Raw genomic sequence first — 21770 nt, forward strand, 5'->3', positions numbered from 1 at the left:
AAGAACCGTGGTTTGCCCAAATCCAAAGCCAGAATGCCTAATTAGTTTAGTGAAAGCTGTTTTCACAAAAATACGTAATTAAGTAAACAAATATGAACCATTCCCCTACCTATAGCATCTCATTAATATTTTTTATTTATTTTGAGAAAGAGGCAGAGAGAGAGAATGAGAATATGGGTGCAGCAGGGACTCTAGCCACTGCAGAAGAACTCTAGATGCATGAGTCACCTTGTGCATCTGGCTTATGTGGGTACTGGGGAATTGAACCTTGGTCCTTTGGCTTTGCAGGCTAGTGCCTGAACCACTAAGCCATCTCTTTATAGCCCTTCTTAAGTGAAGGTCCATGCTTGGTAATATAGGCTGGCCATGAACTTGCAATCCTACCCCAGACCCCGAGTTTGGATCAGGGGTATGGACCACTGCATGCAGCCAGGATCTCCTAACATATACATATATACTATATTCAACCTCCTTGGGAAATGTGTAACCACTTGTTAATATAAGGTTATAATCAACCTGCATGTGGCTTACAAATCAGACCAGGCAGCTGTTGTCAACTTGTTATGATATGCTATGCTTTTATGAAAATGACCTTAGCAATACCTTGGTTAGTGATTGAGGTATTCATGAATGTGGGTAAAGGAAACTTTCAAAGAAGTTTCATTTCTTGTTTTCTATGTCTGAATTCTACCTTAAGATTTTTGTTGAAAAAGGGAAGTTGGCATATTTTTGGTTTCTATTAAAAAAAAACAACAACTGGAAAGCTGTTGTCTTAGGAAAAAGAAACACAGGGTCTCAATATGACTAATTTCCCTAATGCACAGAAGACAATGCTGTTCTGTCAAGCAGCTTTTCTACTGCAAGGAAAAACTCCAGGAGCAGGTGGATGTGTGCTACAAAGCATCTGGCACAGAAAAGAACCTTCTCCAAGAAGGAAGTTCTACAAGCATGTACAGCAGGGTACGCTCAGCTTGGGAGGCCCTGGGAGCTGAGCATAGAGCTTATCAACAAATACAGAAGGCAGACACTCAGGGCCTTCAGGTACCAAATGCAGCCTGCAGCTACCTTCTCTAGGAGGCAGGGACAATCTCAGAGAAGAAAACCCAAGTCTAACTTCAGGCTGGAGCAGTAAGCTAAAGGTTAACAGTCTTTACATTCTACACTGAGTGGGAAAAGAAAATTCAGCAAGAAGCTTCTTATCTGAAGCTATTCTTGGGGTTACATTAGTGAGGTCTATGGCCTTTTTAAGTAAAGCCTACCCATGTAAAGCCAGATGCATAAAGTGGCACATGCATCTGGAGTTTGTTTGCACTGCCTATTCTCTTTCTCTCTTCTATCTCCCTCTACTTGCAAATAAATAAATAAAGGAAAAAACGCCAGGCATGGTGGTGCAAGCCTTTAATCCCAGCACTCGGGAGGCAGAGGTAGGAGGATTGCTATGAGTTTGAGGCCACCCTGAGACCACATAGTGAATTCCAGGTCAGCCTGAGCTAGAGTGAGACACTACCTCAATAAATAAATAAATAAATAAATAAATAAATAAATAAACAAACAAACAAACAAACAAACAAACAAACAAATGGGATAAAAGATATCAGGAAGCAAGCACAGTGGCACATATCTGTAATCCCAGCATTTGGAGACTGAGGTAGGAAGATTACTGCAAGTTTGAGGTTAACCTGGGCTACACAGCAAGTGTGAGAAAAGCTTGGGGTATGTAGTAGCAAGACCTTGCATAAACACAATTCATTCATTAAAACTTAGTGGGTTGGAGAGGTAGTTCAGTTGGTAAAGTGGTTACCTAGCATGCATGTGGCCCTAGGCTGGATCCCTACTACCACTGTATAAACTGGATATAGTGGCATACCCTATAATCCTAGCACTGGGAAGGTAAAGGCAGGATGATCAAGTTTAAGGTCATCAGCAGCCACTTAGTGAGCTGGAGACCAGCCTGGGCCCAAGGAGATCCTGCTCCAAGGAAACACACACACACACACAAAATAAAAATAAAACAAACCAAAATGTAAACAGTTAACATTGGTTATAAAAAAGTTAAGGAAAAGCTGGGCGTGGTGGTGCACACCTTTAATCCCAGCACTCGGGAGGCAGAGGTAGAAGGAATGCCATGAGTTCAAGGCCACCCTGAGATGACAGAGTTAATTCCAGGTCAGCCTGGACCAGAGTGAGACCCTACCTTGAAAAACAAAAAAAAACCAAAAGCAAACAAACAAACAACCCCCCCCCCCCAAAAAAAAAGTTAAGTAAAAAGAGAAATGAAAAACTAAGTTAGATGTGGCTTCTTTCAGGCAGAGTTATCTCCCAAACATCAGGGAAATAGGCAGGCATAAGACAGAGACAAGAGGGACAGGCAACCAAAATGAATGTTACAAACCAAAACAGAGAAGCTGGGCATGGTGGTACATGCCTTTTAACCCTAGCACTTGGGAGGCAGAGGTAGGAGGATTGCCATGAATTTGAGACCACCTTGAGACTACATAGTGAATTCCAGGTCAGACTGGGCCAGAGCAAACCCTACCTAGAAAAAAACTAACCCCTCACCCCCCCGCAAAATGCCCCAAACCAAAACAAACCTAAAATAGAAAAGCCCATGTGAACAAGTTCCACTTTGACTGTTGTTCTGAAAGTCATATAATGAGGTCATTTTTACTTTAGTAAATAAAAGAGCACTTACTCTGGGCTACAGTTCAACTTGTTGAGTTCTAAATTCAAGTTAGGTACAGGAGCCCACACAGGAGTCACAGGTAAAATATTTCTCTCTTGGGTGAGGTTTACAGGTCTTAGGCTTTCTGGTTGTGGAGAACTCTGTAGACTTAATCCTCCCAGACTGGAAGATAGCTGGTTCACACCTGGATAATGCTGAAAGAGAAATTCAGAACAACACAACATGGTGATATAACCAATGTGAATAAGATTCCTTAATACTAAATCTAGGATTTCAACACAATGGAGAAATCAAGAAGGGAATAAAATTTAAATCGCTTTCATAATAACAACTGTCTACTTAAAGCATACTCAAAACATTGTTATTACTTAAAGCTACTCAATTCTAAGTTAAAGAAATGAAGGATTATAAAAAAAATTCACATCTAAACTTTTATTTAATAAGTCATTTGGATGACCAAATTCTTTACTGGCTTTCTTCTTAAAATACAAAATGCTGTATGTAAACAAACAAACAAATATTAAGTCAAAAAAGATTAAAACCAAACAAACCAAAACAAATTAGTCTTTTGTAAAGTATGGCACATTTTAATCAAGAAAATACTGTCCTATCTGATCATAAAACCCCGAATTTTACACCTGTTGGTGGCATATATACATAGGGATCAAAAGAACTACAAAATAATACATTTAAACTCAGTAATGAAGGTGGTGTTACTTTGAAATTATTTAATGTACTAAATATACAAGTAAAACAAGCAGTCTGCACCCTGTATTCATAATGTGAACTGTGAATGGAAAAATATTTATATCACTTTCATATGAAAGCTTTGCAAAAGTATATTTGGGAATAACTATTTCATTTCTGACCTACAGTTAACTGTTTGATTTAGCGTCCCATTTCATTCTTTAATATAAGCTTATGTATATATATGCTAGCTAATGGCCTTTTTTAGTCTTATCCTGAAATATTTAGAAATCTTCCACATTTGTTTATACAGGGGCTAACCACTTTATTGTGATGTAATGTAGAATTCTAACAAATCCATGCAGAATGATAATTTTAGGAAATCACTATTTTACCATCCACATTGAAAGAAATGATTCAGGCAGGGGTTATCTGGAATGGATGGTACATGGCTATCAATAAATAATAAAAACTACATGGCGACAATGTAGGGAGGAACCTTCTGATGAATGATTGAACAGAAGACACCAGATGAGCCACTAGTTGAGCCTTGAACTACTGCAAGTGAGACAGACTAGGTATACATCACCACAACACAGCATGGCTCACACAAATAAATATATCAAGTAATAAACCTGAACTCAATCAAGCATGAGATTTAACTTCCAGGTCATAGGAAATGAGTGCAGGGGCATAGTCAGTGATGATAAAGCAGCAATGAGCCAACTTCAGAATGTAGGTATGATGGTTAACCTCTGGTTGTCACCTTGACAGGATTCAGAATCACCATGAAAACAAATCTCTGGTCATATCTGTGAAGGATTTTTTAGATTCGATTAGTGGAGCGGGAGGACCCACCCTTGCTGTAGGTGGCACCATCCCTTGGCCTGGGTTCCTAGATGTAGAAAGAGGAGAAGGCTGCTGAGCATCACAGTCACCGCTTCCTCGCTGGACTGGCCTGACCAGCTCCTGCTGGCTGCCATGCTTTCCCTGCCATGGTTGATCTATCCTCTGGAACGAGAAGCTGAATCAAACCCCTCCTCCCTTAAACTCATTTTTCTGTCAAGTATTTTTTCCCAGTAACAACAACAACAACAACAAAAAATGACTAATACAGAAGGATATTTTCCCATTATATCACAGGCATGAAAAAAAGAGATAAGGGTTTTTGAAGAAAAATGACAATTATGACACCTAAGCAAATTTAACAGGTTAATTATTGTTTAGCTAATGATTTATGCAATCAAGTAAAAGATCATTTAAACCAGAGCTGAATGCTATACTACTGACCTGTAGCACCATAGTTTATTAACTCTCCCCTATGTGGTGCATAGCTGCAGATGCACTATGGTTAATTCTAATGTGCCATTTACAATGGGCCAGACTTGGACAAAGAACCATTTTCTCTTTGCTCTCACAAGAATCAAACCTGGGGCTTGGAGAGATGCTTAGTTAGTAAGGTGCTTATCTGCAAAGCCTAACAACCGGAGTTCAATTCTCCAGTACCTATGTGTGGTAGTTTGAATAGACGACCCCCAATATATTTAGTGTTTTATTTGTAGTTTACATCTGCAGCCACCTGGCTGGAGACAGTGTCACTGGGTGGATCTTAAGGTGTGGTGTTGAGTTTGAGATTTCAATCTAAAGATATGCAAAGTATGCCTAGTTGGAATTCCTGAAGTGTGCTGTGCTGTGTGGCTTTTTGGCTTGTGTTTCCCTCTCTGCTTGGACCTGTGAAGGTAGGTCAGCTTCTTCTACCATTATAGAACTTCCCTGGATCTGTAAGCTTCAACAAACATCCCTTCCTCCATAACTGTGCCTGGTCTGGAAGTTCATCTCAGCGAACCTGAAGCTGTCTGCTATACCATGTAAGCCAGATGCACTAAGTGATGCATGCATCTGGAGTTTGTTTGCAGTGACTAGATGCTCTAGCACACCCATGCATTCTCTCTCTCATCTGCCTCTCTCTCAAATAAATAAAAATAAATATTAAATAATAATAATAATAATAATAAAAGAATCAGCCAGGCATAGTGGCTCATGCCTTTAATCCCAGAACTTGGGATGCAGGGGTAGAAAGACTGACATGAGTTTGAGGTCACGTGAGACTACACAGTAAGTCCCAGGTCAGCCTGGGCTACAATGAAACCCTGTCTCAAAAAAATCCAACAAATAGTAATAGTAATAATGATAATAAAAAAATAAACTAAAATAAAAGGATCAATTCTGGGATGGCAAGATGGTTCAGGAGATAAAGGGCTTGCTTTGCAGGAATAGGTCCACAATTCAGATCCCCAGAACCCATATAAATGTCAGGTAGGCATGGTGGCACAACTATAATGCTAGTACTTTGCTAGGTGGAGACAAGATTTCTCTGGGACAAGCTGACTATCTAAATCAGTTGAATCAATGACCCTGCCTAGGTAAGGAGGACAGGGATGCAAGAAGACACCCACTGTTAACCTTTGGCTTTCATACTCACACCTGTGCACAAATATAACAACACATGCATAAAAAATTAATCTTATCTCTGACCTTGCTTCTCTTCTCATTGAAGTATAAAAATAAGTAATGTATTCTGACTCCAAACAAGAATTTCTCCCAAGCACAAAGTAGTCAAGCTTTAAATACTGTTTTACTTTTATTTATTTTATATGTTTGTTCAGGTCAGAAGACAGCCTCAGGTGCCAGTCTGAAGAATGGGCACTCCATCACACTTGGCATTTTCACACGGGTACTAGGGTTGAACTCAGGACCTCATGCTTGTAAAGCAGGCACTTCACTGACTAAGCTAACTCTCCAGCTACCTATAAGGAAAATTTAACAAAATGGGATAAAGAGAGGTCTGTACCAAATCAACCAGGTTTCTCCAATGCTTTTCCTTGTTTTTTCTTCCCCCTTTCCTTCTGTGCCTTAATTCTAAAATTAAATTCTAGAAACAAATGGTTTTCTTTTTTCTTATTTTTATTTACTTAATTTATTTTTTTGTTTTTTCTTTTCATTTTGGTTTTTTGAGGTAGGGTCTCACTCTAGCCCAGGTTGACCTGGAATTCACTATGGAGTCTCAGGGTGGCCTCGAACTCAGGGCAATCCTCCCACCTCTGCCTCCTGAGTGCTGGGATTAAAGGTGTGTGCCACCATGCCTGGCTCTTTTTTATAATTTTTACTTTTAGCTTAACATAAGATAAAATTATTTTAAGAGTTTAAGTAGAAATGCTTTTACTAATTAATCAATTCCCCACTTATTTTCTTTTCAATAATCTAGGAGGTACCTCAAGAAAGTTCTATCAGGCAGCCTGGCTATACCTACTTTGTGTGCAAATGAGTGTTTCAGAACCTTTTCTTGGGGTCATTCCTGCATCAGATAGTTTTTCAAGTGAAGAATGGGGACCAGAACAAATCCCAAGCCACCTTTTGTTACTTTCTGAGGTAATGCCAGTTTATTAATACTGAAGTTTAACAAATTTAATGCTTGCTTTAATTTCCCGATTTTAAAAATTCACACTTGTGCACCACAGATTGCAAACTAAAGGTCCAGGAACTATCTGAAATCACAGCTCATCTCCTGCTCAACACTTAGCCTTGTTACAAATCTGACTATCACTGTTTCTAGCAAGGCAGGTGTGTACATATGATTTAATACACACCTGAGGGTATTGCTGGAATCCAGAATACGCTGGGCTGCTGGAATGCACTCCAGAATGAGGTGGTGTAGCCGTGTTCTGATACCCAGGCTGGAGGGTCGGATAACCATAGCCAAAGGGCTTTGCCACTTTTGAGGGCTGAGAAGCAGCAGGGGCAGGAGCTGGAGCTAGAGCCTGAGCCGGGGTGGAATTGGGTTCCAAGGTGCGGTCAGGAGCAGGGCTGCTGGCTGATGAATGCATCTCTAGCAAAGGGGAAAATGAAGTGTTGACATTCCAAATAAGCAATAACAACTTTGGCATTTCCCCCTTCTTTTCCCAACTTTACGATGACAAATTTTGGACACACACCACCTACATGCCAAGTAGAGCTATAAGAAGCAGAAAAAAAAGAAAGGCATCAAGAATATTAGCTATTCGGGGCTGGAGAGATGGCTTAGCAGTTAAGCGCTTGCCTGTGAAGCCTAAGGACCCCAGTTTGAGGCTCAATTTCCCAGGACCCACGTAAGCCAGATGCACAAGGGGGCACACACATCTGGAGTTCGTTTGCAGTGGCTGGAGGCCCTGTTGAGCCCTCTCTCTCGCTGTCTGTCGCTCTCAAATAAATAAATAAAAATACCAAGAAAAAAATTTAAAACAACAAAAAGAATATCAGCTATTCATGCTGGGTGTGGTGACACATGCCTTCAATCCCAGCACTTGGGAGGCAGAGGTAGAAGGATCGCCATGAGTTCAAGGCCACCCTGAGACCACATAGTAAATTCCAGGTCAGCCTGAGCTAGAGTGAGACCCTACCTCAAAAAATCAAATCAAATCAAAACGAAACAAAACAAAAAGTGAGTATCAGCTATTCCTTATCTGACACTGTCTGTCCATGGAAGGGTGGCACACTTCTACAAGCCCCTAAAAGCTGGCACTATTTGTGAGTTAAGTAAAACGAGCAATGTCCAGAACAGAGCAACATTCCTACAACAACATAGCATAAACAGGAGCCAAATAAAGTTCCGTGAATGGAAGAACTTTTTAAAAATTTAGCTGAAAACAAAACTTCATTCAAACAGAACTGGAAACTTTAACATCATATATAACAACAAAATTAAAAATTACCACGGAACTATTTTTCCAATATTTCTGTATATTGAGTGTTGGTAAACACAACTCAGTAATTTATTATCATTTGATTTGTTTCACATAAAAATGTTTTTTTTTTTTTTAACCCAGCAGTTTATAAGACAGAAATGCATTCTGGAAAGAATGGACCTGAAGTTTGAGGAGTCATATTTCTGTTGGCTTTGATTGTGTAGATGCACTCCCAGACATTCTGCCGATTACCAAGGGGAGCTCAGGAGCATTGTGGTAACCTCCCAACTCCCTGAAAGGATACCAGCCCATAACATTTATATTTCCTACTTGTCATTCCTCAGGTGGAAGGACCTAACAAGAGTCATCAACATGAAAAATAAAAAATGGGTCATAAGCACATAAGCTTAAGTTTTCTTTTTATTTCTGTTTATACACACACACACACACACACACACACACACACACACACACACGATGCATGTGCCATGTCCTGCATGTGGAGGTCAGAGACAGCTTCAAAGTGTGCATCCTCTCTTTTCTTTAAGAAAGGGTCTCTCTTACTGTTCTGCCAATGGAAGCCGGGCTAGCTGACCCATGAGTGTCTGGATTCTGCCTCACACTGCCATAATAAGCACCCTGGCATCACGTTCTTGTGTGCCACTTCACATCCAGATTATGTGGTCACTGGAACTCTGGTTGGCAGGCTTCCAAGTAAGTGCTTTAACTACTTAGCCATCATCTCTTCAGCCCCTTAGGCCTTCCTTTCAGGAAAGGATAGTATTTTATACATTTCTATAGCCTAGGATTTATCCTCATACCAGATATACAGCAAAGACATTTAACTTGACTATTATTGCTATAGATGTTTATATAGTTCCTTAATTTTACTGCAGCATAAATAGCTACAAAATTCTGACATACTGTCAAAGCAAGTCTCACTGCAAGATTATAATTTACTGATTGAATGAGTACAGACAAACCAATGTCTTGATTCTTAAGCTATATCACAAGGAATATTTCACTTCAGCTTACTTTGGGGTTTGTGAAAGACTACCTAGAGGTAGTAGTAATGTTTCAGTATATAAAGTAATGCTTCTGTAATACTGATTTTGAAATGGTTTATAATTTCTTACACATACACATGCATGTCACTCAAGTTTCTTTAGAAAGAAGAAACTGTTTTCTACCGATTCCTAGTATAGTGGCAGTAGGGAGTGTTTAGTTAATAGGGCACACTATAGCTTCAGCTAGGTTTCAGTCTGGGATATTATCAAAGGATAAAAAGCAAACAGAAAGCTAAGATTATGTGCTCTGTTAGTCCTGGATAATGATGAAACTTGTCAGGTGGCTGTCAGTCATAGGAGACAGGAATACAACAAAAATCACAGCATGAGGTAACTATAATGAAATGACTACTAGCTAGAAAATCATTTTATTTTTCCCCTCAATATCATTCACAACTCCTCTGTTCTCATAATGATTAAAGTTATTTATAGATATGGTTATAAATGATGCCTCTAAAGCTACTCTTAAGTGGTTATTTACCTAAGAGGGGCACCCAGGAGCCATTAGGAAAGTAAGAATTAACGACATTTTATACTCAGAGGCCAGTAGAATCTAAGCATAAGAACAAAACATGGAATTTATTTAAAGATTTTGTTTTTAAAGAAGGGGAAAGAAGAGTATGAGTCACAATAAACTGTTTAGAAAGATTGAAAAAGATAAAATGAGAAATTTCCTCAGGCCACCAGAAATAGCGTGTATAGTTGTATATAGCAATATTAAATTAAGGATGAGGAATTCCAGAAACATGGCCCCCCCTTTTTTTCTGTTAAAAATGCAGTCTGGGGCTGGAGAGATGGCTTAGTGGTTAAGCGCTTGCCTGTGAAGCCTAAGGACACCGGTTCAAGGCTTGATTCCCAGGACCCACATTAGCCAGATGCACAAGGGGTCACATGCATCTGGAGTTTGTTTGCAGTGGCTGAAGGCTCTGGCACACCATTCTCTCTCTCTCTCTCTCTCTCTCTCTCTCTCTCTCTCTCTGTAGCTCTCAACTAAATAAATAAAAATGAACAAAAAATAAATACAAAAAAAGATGCAGTCTGGCTGGGTGTGGTGGTGCAGCACTCAGGAGGCAGAGGTAAGAGGACTGCTGTGAGTTCAGGCCAGCCTGGGACTACTGAGTGAGTACCAGGCCAGCCTGAGCTAGATGAGAACCTACCTCGAAAAAAAACAAAAAGCAGGGTGCAGATTAGCTATAATTTAGGTAGAAATGAATTTAAAACACAGTACCTGGGTAGCAGCCTCCTTCCAGGGCGTCATAACTGTTGGGCACAGGTGAAGCGCTGCTTGTGGTAGAAGAGCTGTCCACCCCTGAAAGGAAGCCAAACACGTACTAAGTTCAAAACAACCACACGGCCATCTCACAGCAGGTGTTGTGATAAAGCTGTGATAAAGATATTTTCTATTTTTTTTAAATTTATTTTTATTTATTTGAGAGAGAGAAAGAGAGAGAGACAGAGGGAGGCAGGGAGGGGAGAGAGAGAATGGGTGTGCCAGGGCTTTTAGCCACTGCAAATGCACTCCAGATCCATGTGCCACCATGTGCATCTGACTTATGTGGGACCTGGAGTCCTTAGGCTTTGCAGGCAAGCATCTTATCTGCTAAGCCATCTTTGCAGCCTCCTACAAATTTTTTTTTGAACCAGGAAAATTTCTGACTCCAGTAAAATGCTAACATGACTGATATTTAAAACACACTGAAATTTTAAAGTAAGACTAGTGAGTAAGTGTGGGGTAAACATAAAGCTGATAAGTGGAATAAAATTCAGTTGAACACATTAACTTTGAGAATAAATATCAAACTATAAAAACAGTCAAATATAAATTTTGGGTTGACAGAAGTGCTGATATAATCATACCTAAAAGATTACATCTAGCAAATCTCAAATCATTAAAAACACTTCATTAGTATTAGGATATTTAGAGCCAGTTAAATAGCAATCACTTTTATAACAGACAAAGTTGTTTGAGACACTCATAAAAGATAAAGTCTGTGGCCTGGGTTATTTCTAGCATTTTAATGTTGTTTTATGCCCAACACATTTAATGAGGGAATGCAAGAGAAAGCCACACTAACAAATATAGGTATTAGACTAAGAACTTTAATTGTTTGCATCCATTCAAAATCTGTAAGATTAGGGGCTGGGGAGATGGCTCAGTGGTTAAGGGCACTTGCTTGCAAAGCTTGTCAGCCTGGGATCAATTCCCCAGCCACCTACATAAAGCCACATGGATGTTCCATTGCAGTGGCAAGAGACCCTGGTGTGCCCATACACACACACAGGCACACATACACCATATGCAGTTTTTTTTAAAAACCTGTAAGAGTAGGAAAAAAGTTGAGTGGCAATTTATGATGAAATCTGGTGACAAGACATATAGTATAAGTATAGTATATATACTATAGTAGATAAAATATATTTCTTTCATTCACTCAATATATATTAATATATAAATATTATGTGAATGAAAGAAATATACATACATACATACATACATATATATTTGTTTTTTTTGAGGTAGGGTCTCACTCTAGCCCAGGCTGACCTGGAATTCACTCTGAATTCTCAGGGTGGCCTCGACCTTACAGCAATCTCCTACCTCTGCCTCCCGAGTGCTGGGATTAAAGGCGTGTGCCACCACGGCCAGCTTCACTCAGTAAATATTTTATTGTGAATCTAAAATTATCTTGGGTAGATATCCTAGAGTATAAGATAATACATAAAATAGAAAGTGCATACCCCTCTTGAGACCAAAAAGTTTCAAAGTGACAAAGTTCTCTGGTGCAAAAGTTATCTCTGGTATGTAACATCAACATTACAATCAGGGCTTAAATTATATTTTATGTTGGTTTGCAAATGTAATGTAAAAAGAATGTGTGTGTGAATTACCCTTCATTAGCTAACTTCAGACAACCATGAAAACTGGTTGTATCAACTAAGGGCATTAGCCACAGTTATTTGTGTAGGAACATTATGTTCTTAACAAAGACCACAATGAACCCATGACCATGGGTACACCAGAAACTATCCTGTACTTGCTATGTAACACTGAATGAGTTATCCAATAGTTAATACTGTTTTCTACAAAATGAATACATTTTTAGATGTTCTAAGTTTCTTTTTAGTGTTCTTATGAAGCTTAAATGAGAGAGCCTCCTACAAAGTAAGAGGGCTATAAAATAAGTAACAGATGAAGAATTATATTTACTACATACTTTCTTTGTGATAAACAGAAAACTGAGAAGAGTCTCAATAAAAAATGAGAAGACAGCCAGGCGTGGTGGTGCACACCTTTAATCCCAGCACTCAGAAGGCAGAGGTAGGAGGATCACAGACCACCCTGAGACTACACAGTGAATTCCAGGTCAGCCTGAGCTAGAGTGAGACCCTACCTCGAAAAACCAAAAAAAAAAGAATGGGAGAGGTTCTTCTCTTTTGTCCTCCTATCTGTAAATTTATAACTAAAGCAGAATACTGGTTTGTAGACAAAAGTCTCTTGGTGCTCGGCATGGTGGCACACATCTATAATCCTAGTATTTGAAAGATTGAGGCAGAAAGGATGATCTTGAGTCTAAGCATGGGCTTCCTAGTGATACACACACACATGCACACACACTCACACATAGTTTTGCTGTAATATTGTTAAAAATAGTACAGCTCAAGCCAAGTGTGGTGGCACATGCCTGTAATCCCAGCACTCAGGATACTGTGGCAGGAGGATTGCCTCAAGTGTGATGTCAGCCTGGGCTATTTAACAAGACTTTGTCTCAAAAGAGACAAATCCAAACATACTTAAACTCAAATAATCACCAACACAAGCATCTGCACAAAATGTGGGAAATTTGAGACAATGGACTATTATTGAGTCATAAAAAGGAATGAAGTACTCTCAGGTTGGTACAATTATGACTGAAACTTGAAAACATGCTAAGTGAAAAAAGCCAGGCACAAAAAGCAACATATTTTATGGCTTTACTGTCCAGAATAGATAATTTTTTTTTGTAATAAAGACACAGCTTGTATTTAGATATGTTTCTATATAGATGCAGAAAACACATCTAAATAAAAATTATATAGAAGGAAATAAAAACATGCCTGTGGTTGGTGAACACTTGGAACAGATAAATCTTATCAAGTCAGCAAGTAGATTAGTGGCTATAATGGGTTGAAGGTGGGGGGGTAAAATGAGAGATAGGGCTTAATGGGTTCTCTGTCAATGTAGCTCCATCCAGCTGAGAACACTGACAAGGTGAGACAGAGTAAGTGATGGCACATGACTGGAGGAGTAAATGCCTCTCAATCATGTGCCTTAAAATGGTTAGCTGCACAGGATTTGAATTTTCCCGCAAAACCCCAACCTACCAAGACTGTAAAGAAGCACTTTCCCTTCAAGAATGGTACCAGAGGGCTGGAGAGATGGCTTAGTGGTTAAATGCTTGCCTGTGAAGTCTAATGACCCTGGTCTGAGGCTTGATTTCCCAGGTTCCACGTTAGCCAGATGCACAAGGGGGTGCATGTGTCTGGAGTTCGTTTGCAGTGGCTGAAGGCCCTGGCACGCTCTTTCTTTCTTTCTCTACCTGCCTCTTCCTCTCTCTGTCACTCTCAAATAAGTAAATAAAAAAAAGAATTGTACCAGAACAACGAGATATTACATAAAAAAGAACGAAGCTGGAACCTCTCCTTATAACACTAGAACTAACACAAAATGTATAGCAGGTCTCAATGTCTCAAAACTCTGTAAGACCATAAACAATACATAAACCTCCATGGTCTTTGGCTCCTGGTGTGTCCAACCTGTGGCTGGGCTGCACATGGGTTCTAAAGAGCTATGCAGAAGGCCCAACACATTTGCAGATGACATCAAGTCAAGCTGTCAGAAAGTTGGATACACATAGTTTGGCAACAAATTATGAAATATTTATCAGAGGAAGAAGTAACTGAAAAACAATAAGGGTTGGAGAGATGGCTCAGCAGTTAAAGGGTGCATGCTTGGAAAGCCTGATGGTGCAGGTGTTTGGAATTCATTTGCAGGGGCAGGAGGCCCTGGCACACCCATTCTTTCTCCTTTTCTCTCTCTCCTTGCAAATAAATTATCAATAAATAAACCTTTTTTGAAAAGTAAAATAATTAAATTGAGCTTTAAAAGTTACTACCAAGAAAGTCAGGAAAATAAGGATAGAATAAAGTATTTGCAAACCATATGTCCATTAAGGGTGTAAGAACACTTAATAACAAAGATAACCAAATTAAAAATGGGAAAAGATGTTTCTTCAAAGATTAAAAAAAAGGCATTAAGGGCTGGAGAGATGGCTTAGCAGTTAAGCGCTTGCCTGTGAAGCCTAAGTAGCCTGGTTCGAGGCTCGGTTCCCCAGGTCCCACGTTAGCCAGATGCACAAGGGGGTGCACGCGTCTGGAGTTCGTTTGCAGAGGCTGGAAGCCCTGGCGCACCCATTCTCTCTCTCTCCCTCTATCTGTCTTTCTCTCTGTGTCTGTCGCTCTCAAATAAATTAATTAATTAAAAATATTTTTTAAAAAAAGGCATTAAGCACATGAACAGATGTCCAACATTACTAGCTATTAGAAAAATGAACAACAGGGCTGGAGGGATGGCTTAACAATTAAGGGGCTTGTGTGCAAAGACAAAAGACCCAGGTTCAATTCCCCAGGACCCACATAAGCTAGATGAACAAGGTGGGGTATGCTTCTAGAATTTGTTTGCAGAGGCTGAAGGCCTTGGTGCACCCATTCTCTCTCTTGCTCTCTCAAATAAATAAATAAAATTTAAAAAGAAAAATGAGCATCCAAACTGAGATATTGTTTTCATATCCAGTAACATACTTACAACCAGAAAGGCTACTAATAATTCTTTTGGTAAGAATATAGAGAAATTAGAACTCTTCATGGAACTGAAATAGAGAGCTACTTTACAAAAATGTTGAATACGTTGTTGCCATATGACCCAGAAATTCACAAGATAAATGAAAACAAACCTACACAAACTTACTGATAAATGTTCATAGTAGCATGATTTGTTACAAAGCAAAGATGGAAGCCATTCAAATTTTCACCAACTCATAGACAATTAAAAGGTGATGCATATATATGCTGTGGTAGTTTTTCAGTAATAAGAAGAAATGAACAAGGCGTGAGTGAAGGTGCACGCTTTTAATCCCAGCACTCAGGAAGCAGAGGTAGGAGGACTGCTGTGAGTTCAAGGCCAGCCTGAGACTACATAGTGGATAGGTCACATTGGGCTAGACCAAGACCCTATCTATAAAAGAAAGAAAGAAAGAAAGAAAGAGAGAGAGGGAGGGAGGGAGGGAGGGAGGGAGGGAGGTAAAGAAAGAGAGAGAGAGAGAGAGATGAAATAGTATATGTCATGCACAACATGGATGAACCTTGAAAACACTGTGCTGAGAGAAGGAAGCCAGTCACAAAACTAGAAGTGGTTGTCTGAGCTTTGCGTAGCTCTGGGAGGGCAGAATGGGAAGTGACTGCTAAAAGAAAGGAGGTTTCTACTTTGGGGTGATGAAGTTATTCTAGAATAGTGATGACTGACAAAGTAATAAAATGTTAAACACTGCTGGGCTGGAGAGATGGCTTAGTGGTTAAGGCATTTGCCTGCAAAGCCAAAGGACCTTGGTTCAATTCCCCAGGACCCATTAAGCCAGATGCACAAGGTGGTACATGTGTCTGGAGTTTGTTAGCAGTGGTTGGAGGTCCTGGCATGCCCATTCTCTTTCCCTCTCCCCCACTCTTTATCTCTTGCTCTCTCAAATAAATAAAATTTATTGAAAAAAATATTAAACACTGCTGAGCTATATAATTTAAATAAGGGAATTTTATGATGAGCTCTATCTCAATGATGCTGCTATAAAATGCTATATATGGTATGCTATATGAGCAAGAAGTTTTAAATATAAATATTAAGAATCATTCTTGGAACTGGGTGTGATGGTACATGCCTTTAATCCCAGCACTTGGGAGGCAGAGGTAGGAGGATCACAGTGAGTTTTAGGCCACCCTGAAACTACATAGTGAATTCCAGGTCAGCCTGAGCTAGAGTGAGACCCTCCCTCAAAAAAAAAAAAAAAATCATTCTTGGCCTGAAGAGATTGCTCAGTGATTACAGTGCATACCTGCAAAACCTAAGGATCCAAATTCAATTCCCAGTACCCATGTAAAGCCAGATACCCAAGGTGGTGTATGCATCTGTAGTTCGTCTGCAGTGTCAGAAGGCCCTGGCACACCCATATTCATTCCCTCTGTGTCTGCTTCTTTCTCTCACTCATAAATAATAAATAAATAGAATTATTCTTGAAAATAAGCCCAAAGATAAAGATTATTTATAATATTAAATTATTTCAAGATCATACTACTTAATTATGAAGCTGAAGTCTTTCATGTTAAATCAAATGGGCATATTGGAATTACTGCCTATTTTAATGATGTCATAGTTACAAACTTTACTAATTTGATAGAAATTATAATACACGATTATTATTATTATTATTACTGGTTTCTTGAGGTAGAGTCTCGCTTTCTAGCCCAGGTTGACCTGGATGGAATTAGCTATGTAGTCTCAGGCTGGCCTCAAATTCACAATGATCCTCCTACTTCTGCCTCCCAGTGCTGGCATTAAAGGTGTGCGCCACCATGCCTAGCTACAATATACAATTTTGTGTAGTGGTTTATTTAAAACTGCTAGTTTGCTTTAAAATTAACTTTCATAAGTAAAGACCTTTCATAAGTAAAGAACTTGTCAAAATATCAAAGCAATGATATTTGTTACAAACTCTGATGACCCACAAAGACTAAATAACAGAGTCAACACTGTCAAACTTTGATAAAACTAACAGCTTAAAATAATGCATTCTAATTGAATCATGGGATCACTGCCCTCACCAGTCAAAATTGTATTAAATGTGCATGTGTGTGCCTGTGCACACACAAAACATTATAAAACGTTTATGCTGGCATTCTGAACATGCTAAAAATACCTCCACTAAAATCACCACCATTCTTTCTTTCTTTCTTTCTTTTTATTTTGAGAGCACAACAGAGAGAGAGAAAGAGAGAGAGAAAGAGAGAATGGGTGCTCCAGGACCTTTCGGTGGCTATGAACGAACTCCATATACATGCACCCTCTTGTAGGCATGTGTGACATTGCATGCTTGTGTCACTGTTGCATCTAGCTACATGGAATCTGGAGGATTTGAACAGAAGTCCTTAGACTTCACAGGCAAGTGCCTTAACTGCTAAGCCACCTCTCCAACTTTAATTTTTATTTATTTATCTTAAAGTCACCACCATTCTAAAGCAATTCTAAATATCTTCACACTGCCATAAAGGAATCTAAATTTTGGCTTATGCTTGCCTTTTAGCCGCGTACCTGTGCCTCTGACGATGCAGTCACCCTAAACTCCTCATCACCCAACACAGGCTTGGCCCTTGTGCTTCTGCACAGCACAGGGTGGTCTGTTAGACTATGTATTTTCTTTCTCCACATGGCTTAATTCTACTCATCCTTCAAATTCCAAATCTTTTGTGAAATCTTCCACATAACTATGGGAAACAATTTCCTCTCCTAAATAAGGTTGTATTTTAAAAGCTGAATGACCATATTTTCAAATTACACTATAATCATGTATCATTTTTGCTTCCCCCAAAGTATTTGGAGGCCAGATGCCATGCTACTATATTGATCTTTTTTTTTTTTTTTTTTTTGGTAGGGTTTTGCTCTAGCCCAGGCTGACCTGGAATTCACTCTATAGTCTCAGGGTGGCCTCGAACTCACAGTGATCTTGCTACATCTGCCTCCCGAATGCTGGGAGTATAGGTGTGTGCTACAACACCCAGATTTACTGTATTGATCTTCACAGAACCAAAATACAGGTTGAATACTTCTTATCCAAAATACAGGATACCAGACATATTTCAGATTTTAAATTTTTTCAGGTTTGTACATTAGTATATACTAATGAGGTATATTGAGATGGGATACAAGCCTAGACACAAAATTTACTCTTTATTCCTGAGACAATAAGAATGATGATACCCTCTTATTGTATGAGGACACATGTGAATGCACTTGGGAAGAATTCCCCTTCACTCTTTTACTGGCTCTATGTCACAGCTTCAACGAAGAAATGGAGGAAAAAAGAATTAAAATCTGGGGAAAAGAGCTGAAAGATAGCTCAGCGGTTAAAGACACTTATTTTCAAAGTCTGATGGCCTGGTTTTGATTCCTCAGTGTCCATGTAAAGCCAGATACAAAACGTGGTGCCATGTGTCTGTAGTTTGTTGGCAGTGGCAAGAGGCCTTGGTGTGCCCATTCTCTCTCTCAAATAAATAATTTGAGGAAAGGGGAAGAACAGACCAAAGAAAGCTCACCTGCCTCAAAAAGAAACAAGAGGGCTGGAGAGATGGCTTAGCGGTTAAGCGCTTGCCTGTGAAGCCTAAGGACCCCAGTTCGAGGCTCAATTCCCCAGGACGACCCACATTAGCCAGATGCACAAGGGGCCACATGCGTCTGGAGTTTGTGTGTAGAGGCTGGAAGCCCTGGCGCGCCCATTCTCTCTCTCTCCCTCTATCTTTCTCTCTGTGTCTGTCGCTCTCAAATAAATAAATAATTTTAAAAAAAAGAAACAAGAAAGCACAGAATCCTTAATGCTTGGAGAAAATTAATAATCATTAAGTAAAGGCTTCAATAAGCCGGGCATGGTGCGCACACCTTTAATCCTAGCACTTGGGAGGCATAGTCAGGAAGATCACCGTGGTTTGAGGCCACCCTGAGACTACATAGTGATCCAACGTCAGCCAGGGTTAGAGTGAGACCCTCCTCAAAAAACCCAAAATTAAAAAAAAAAAAATAATAATAATAAAAGGACACTTGCACACCTTAAAAAATCTTTCCACAAATTATTCATTAAGGGCTGGAGAGATGGCTTAGCAGTTAAGTGCTTGCCTGTGAAGCCTAAGGACCCCGGTTCAAGGCTTGATTCCCTAGGACCCACGTTAGTCAGATGCACAAGGGAATTTGTTTGCAATGGCTGGAGGCCCTGGCACGCCTCTGTCTCTTTCTCTCTCTCTGCCTCTTTCTCTGTCTGTCACTTTCTTTTTCTTTTCTTTGTTCGTTTGTTTGTTTGAGGTAGGGTTTCACTCTAGGTCAGGCTGACCTGGAATTCACTATGGAGTCTCAGGGTGGCCTTGAACTCACAGTGATCCTCCCACCTCTGCCTCCCAAGTGCTGGGATTAAAGGTGTGCACCACCATGCCTGCTGCCTGTCACTTTCAAATAAATAAATAAAAATAAACAAAAAAATTCATTAATTTCAAGGTATTGGTGGTTTGTAAACTGGTAAATATCTTAGCAGAATTATCAGAAAAGCTATAATGTTATCAAATAGGAACACATTAACATTGCCTGCCATCAGTGGGCAGGACCTAGAACACAACAGTGCTTTAGAAATCTTCAAAATGCATGCCCGGAGCAATTCCAGCCCTTGGGGGATCAGTTCAAGGCCAGCCTAAGCTGCACCGTGAGTTCAAGACCAGCCTGGGCCATATGAGATCCTGCCTCAAAACAACAACAACAAAAAATATGTGCTCTAGTCATTAAGAAACATTAGCTAAATACACATTGAGGAATGCTTTACAAAATAACTGGCCTGGATTCTCTGAATGTGTCAAGGTGAAGAAAGGCTAAGTAACTAGTCTACACAGAGGGAGTCTAAATTCAATGCACTCTAATGGACTTGTGCCTGGGTCATGAAAACAGCCACAAAAAAGAAACTGGGACAATTACTAAGGTTTGAATATAACAATATGATTATTTCATCAGTGTTCAATTTCCTAAAAATTATTATCTGTGTAACTAGGAAATACATACTATTTATGGGTAAAGTTCATGTCTCAGTTTACTTCCAGATAAGGGGGAAAATATATAGAGACTAATCATGTCAATGGTTTACCTGGACAAAATATAAATGGGAGTTTCTTTTAATCTCTTTGCAACCTTTCTATAAATTTGGAATTATATTAAAAATTACCAAATATTTCTGATACATGAACATATATATGTATATATATTATATACACACACACACACATACACACATATATGGTTGCATATGTGTGTGAGGGATACGTGAGAAGGCAACAGGTTGATAGTGAGAGCCGTCCTCAACTGCTCTTTACCTTACTTTTTGAGACATGGTCTCTTACTGAACTAGAGCTCACCAATGCGGTTAGACTAGCTAGAGACCCACCTATCTCAGCCTTCCTAGGGCTGGGATCATAGGTGCACATTTCATGCCTGGCTTTTACATAGATACTAGGAACCCAAACTCAGGTCCTCATGCATGAAAGGTAAGCACTTTTCCCCACTGAGGCATCTCCCAGTCCCATAAGTATTTTGTTTTTTATTTATTTATTTTTATTAATTAGTTTTGTATTCAGCAAATACAGCCAGTGTGGTACCATTATTAGACTCATTCATGACCATATGTATTTTGTATAATAAAAAATTACTTCCTATCTAGCACCTCCTACTTTTACCCCCCCCCATTAATCATGTATAAGGATTTGAATATTTAAAAAATTAACAGGTTGAGCCAGCATGGTGGTGCATGCCTTTAATCCCAGCACTTGGGAGGCAGAGGTGGGAGGATCACTGTGAGTTCAAGGCCACCCTGAGACTACATGGTGATTCTAGGTCAGCTTGGGCTACAGTGAGATGCTACCTTGAAAAACAAAAATAAACAAACAAAGAATTAATAATAATAAATTTAAAAATTCACAGAAAATAGCAACTTTTCACTGAATAAATGATAGCAAATCCTGCCATCAATAATAAAAATCAGAGGTGAATTATGGTCACACATAACCTGAAAGATCACTACTTCTTTGTTTTTAGTCTTAAACTGTTTAATTAATGAAGGAACTGAACTGTTCAGTTTACCAGTGTTCTATTTATAAAAGCTTAAAAAGATACTACAGAGGCTGTGTCATACAACCATATGTACAGCTTCTTCAGTCAACGTGACATGCACTTTTTATTCATGAGTAGGAAAATAACTAAGTCCTGGGTCTTCTCAGCACATGGCAAGAGGGACCAAGAGCACCTACTTTTAATTAATCTAGACTAGCATGCAAAGCCAAAAACATCATCCTAAAGGATGCTACAGCAATTAGCAAAAGCTTTAGTTAGGATTTATTTCTCTGTATGCTCCATGGGAACACTCCACCATTACATGAGATGTGTTCTGTTGACACACACCGCTTCAAGTGACCCCTCGCCATAACTCAAATCAAGCAGGTTCATCATGCTAAATCTTAGGATACTTTTTTTTTTTTAAAGTTTAGAATAAGAGAGAGCTTGAATAGGCAAAGATCAAAAACTGGTGTAAAGCTAAAGCAGACCTGCTTCCTCATCCTCCTCCTCCTCTTCCTCATCATCGGAAGTTGATGACAAGGGAGTTGGTGTGGAGCTAGCTTGATTATTAACATATTCACCATACTGCATGCCTGTAAAGTGGAAAGCACAAACATAACAGTCAAACCAACAGGATAGGTGAGAAGTAAAACTGTGACATTGCAAAGAACATCCCA

At 39.4% G+C, this 21770-nt stretch overlaps 1 protein-coding gene across 3 annotated transcripts in view; it reads right to left on the bottom strand.

Moving 5' to 3' along the window:
* The window catches only part of Sec24b (SEC24 homolog B, COPII coat complex component), a 100559-nt gene that overhangs the window by 29602 nt on the left and 49187 nt on the right, over nt 1-21770 (bottom strand). For 2 of the 3 annotated variants that reach the window (XM_045143570.1, XR_006635754.1), the window contains exons 4-8: nt 21582-21686; nt 10387-10467; nt 7018-7256; nt 4229-4381; nt 2693-2877 (exon numbers count right to left, since the gene is read on the bottom strand). In XM_045143570.1, coding sequence (XP_044999505.1) covers nt 2693-2877; nt 4229-4381; nt 7018-7256; nt 10387-10467; nt 21582-21686 — 763 coding nt within the window. The remainder of the gene's footprint in view (nt 1-2692; nt 2878-4228; nt 4382-7017; nt 7257-10386; nt 10468-21581; nt 21687-21770) is intronic. The other variant, XM_045143571.1, reaches the window with a different exon arrangement.

Source organism: Jaculus jaculus, chromosome 2 (assembly GCF_020740685.1).
Source record: "Jaculus jaculus isolate mJacJac1 chromosome 2, mJacJac1.mat.Y.cur, whole genome shotgun sequence".
NCBI classification, from domain to species: domain Eukaryota; kingdom Metazoa; phylum Chordata; class Mammalia; order Rodentia; family Dipodidae; genus Jaculus; species Jaculus jaculus.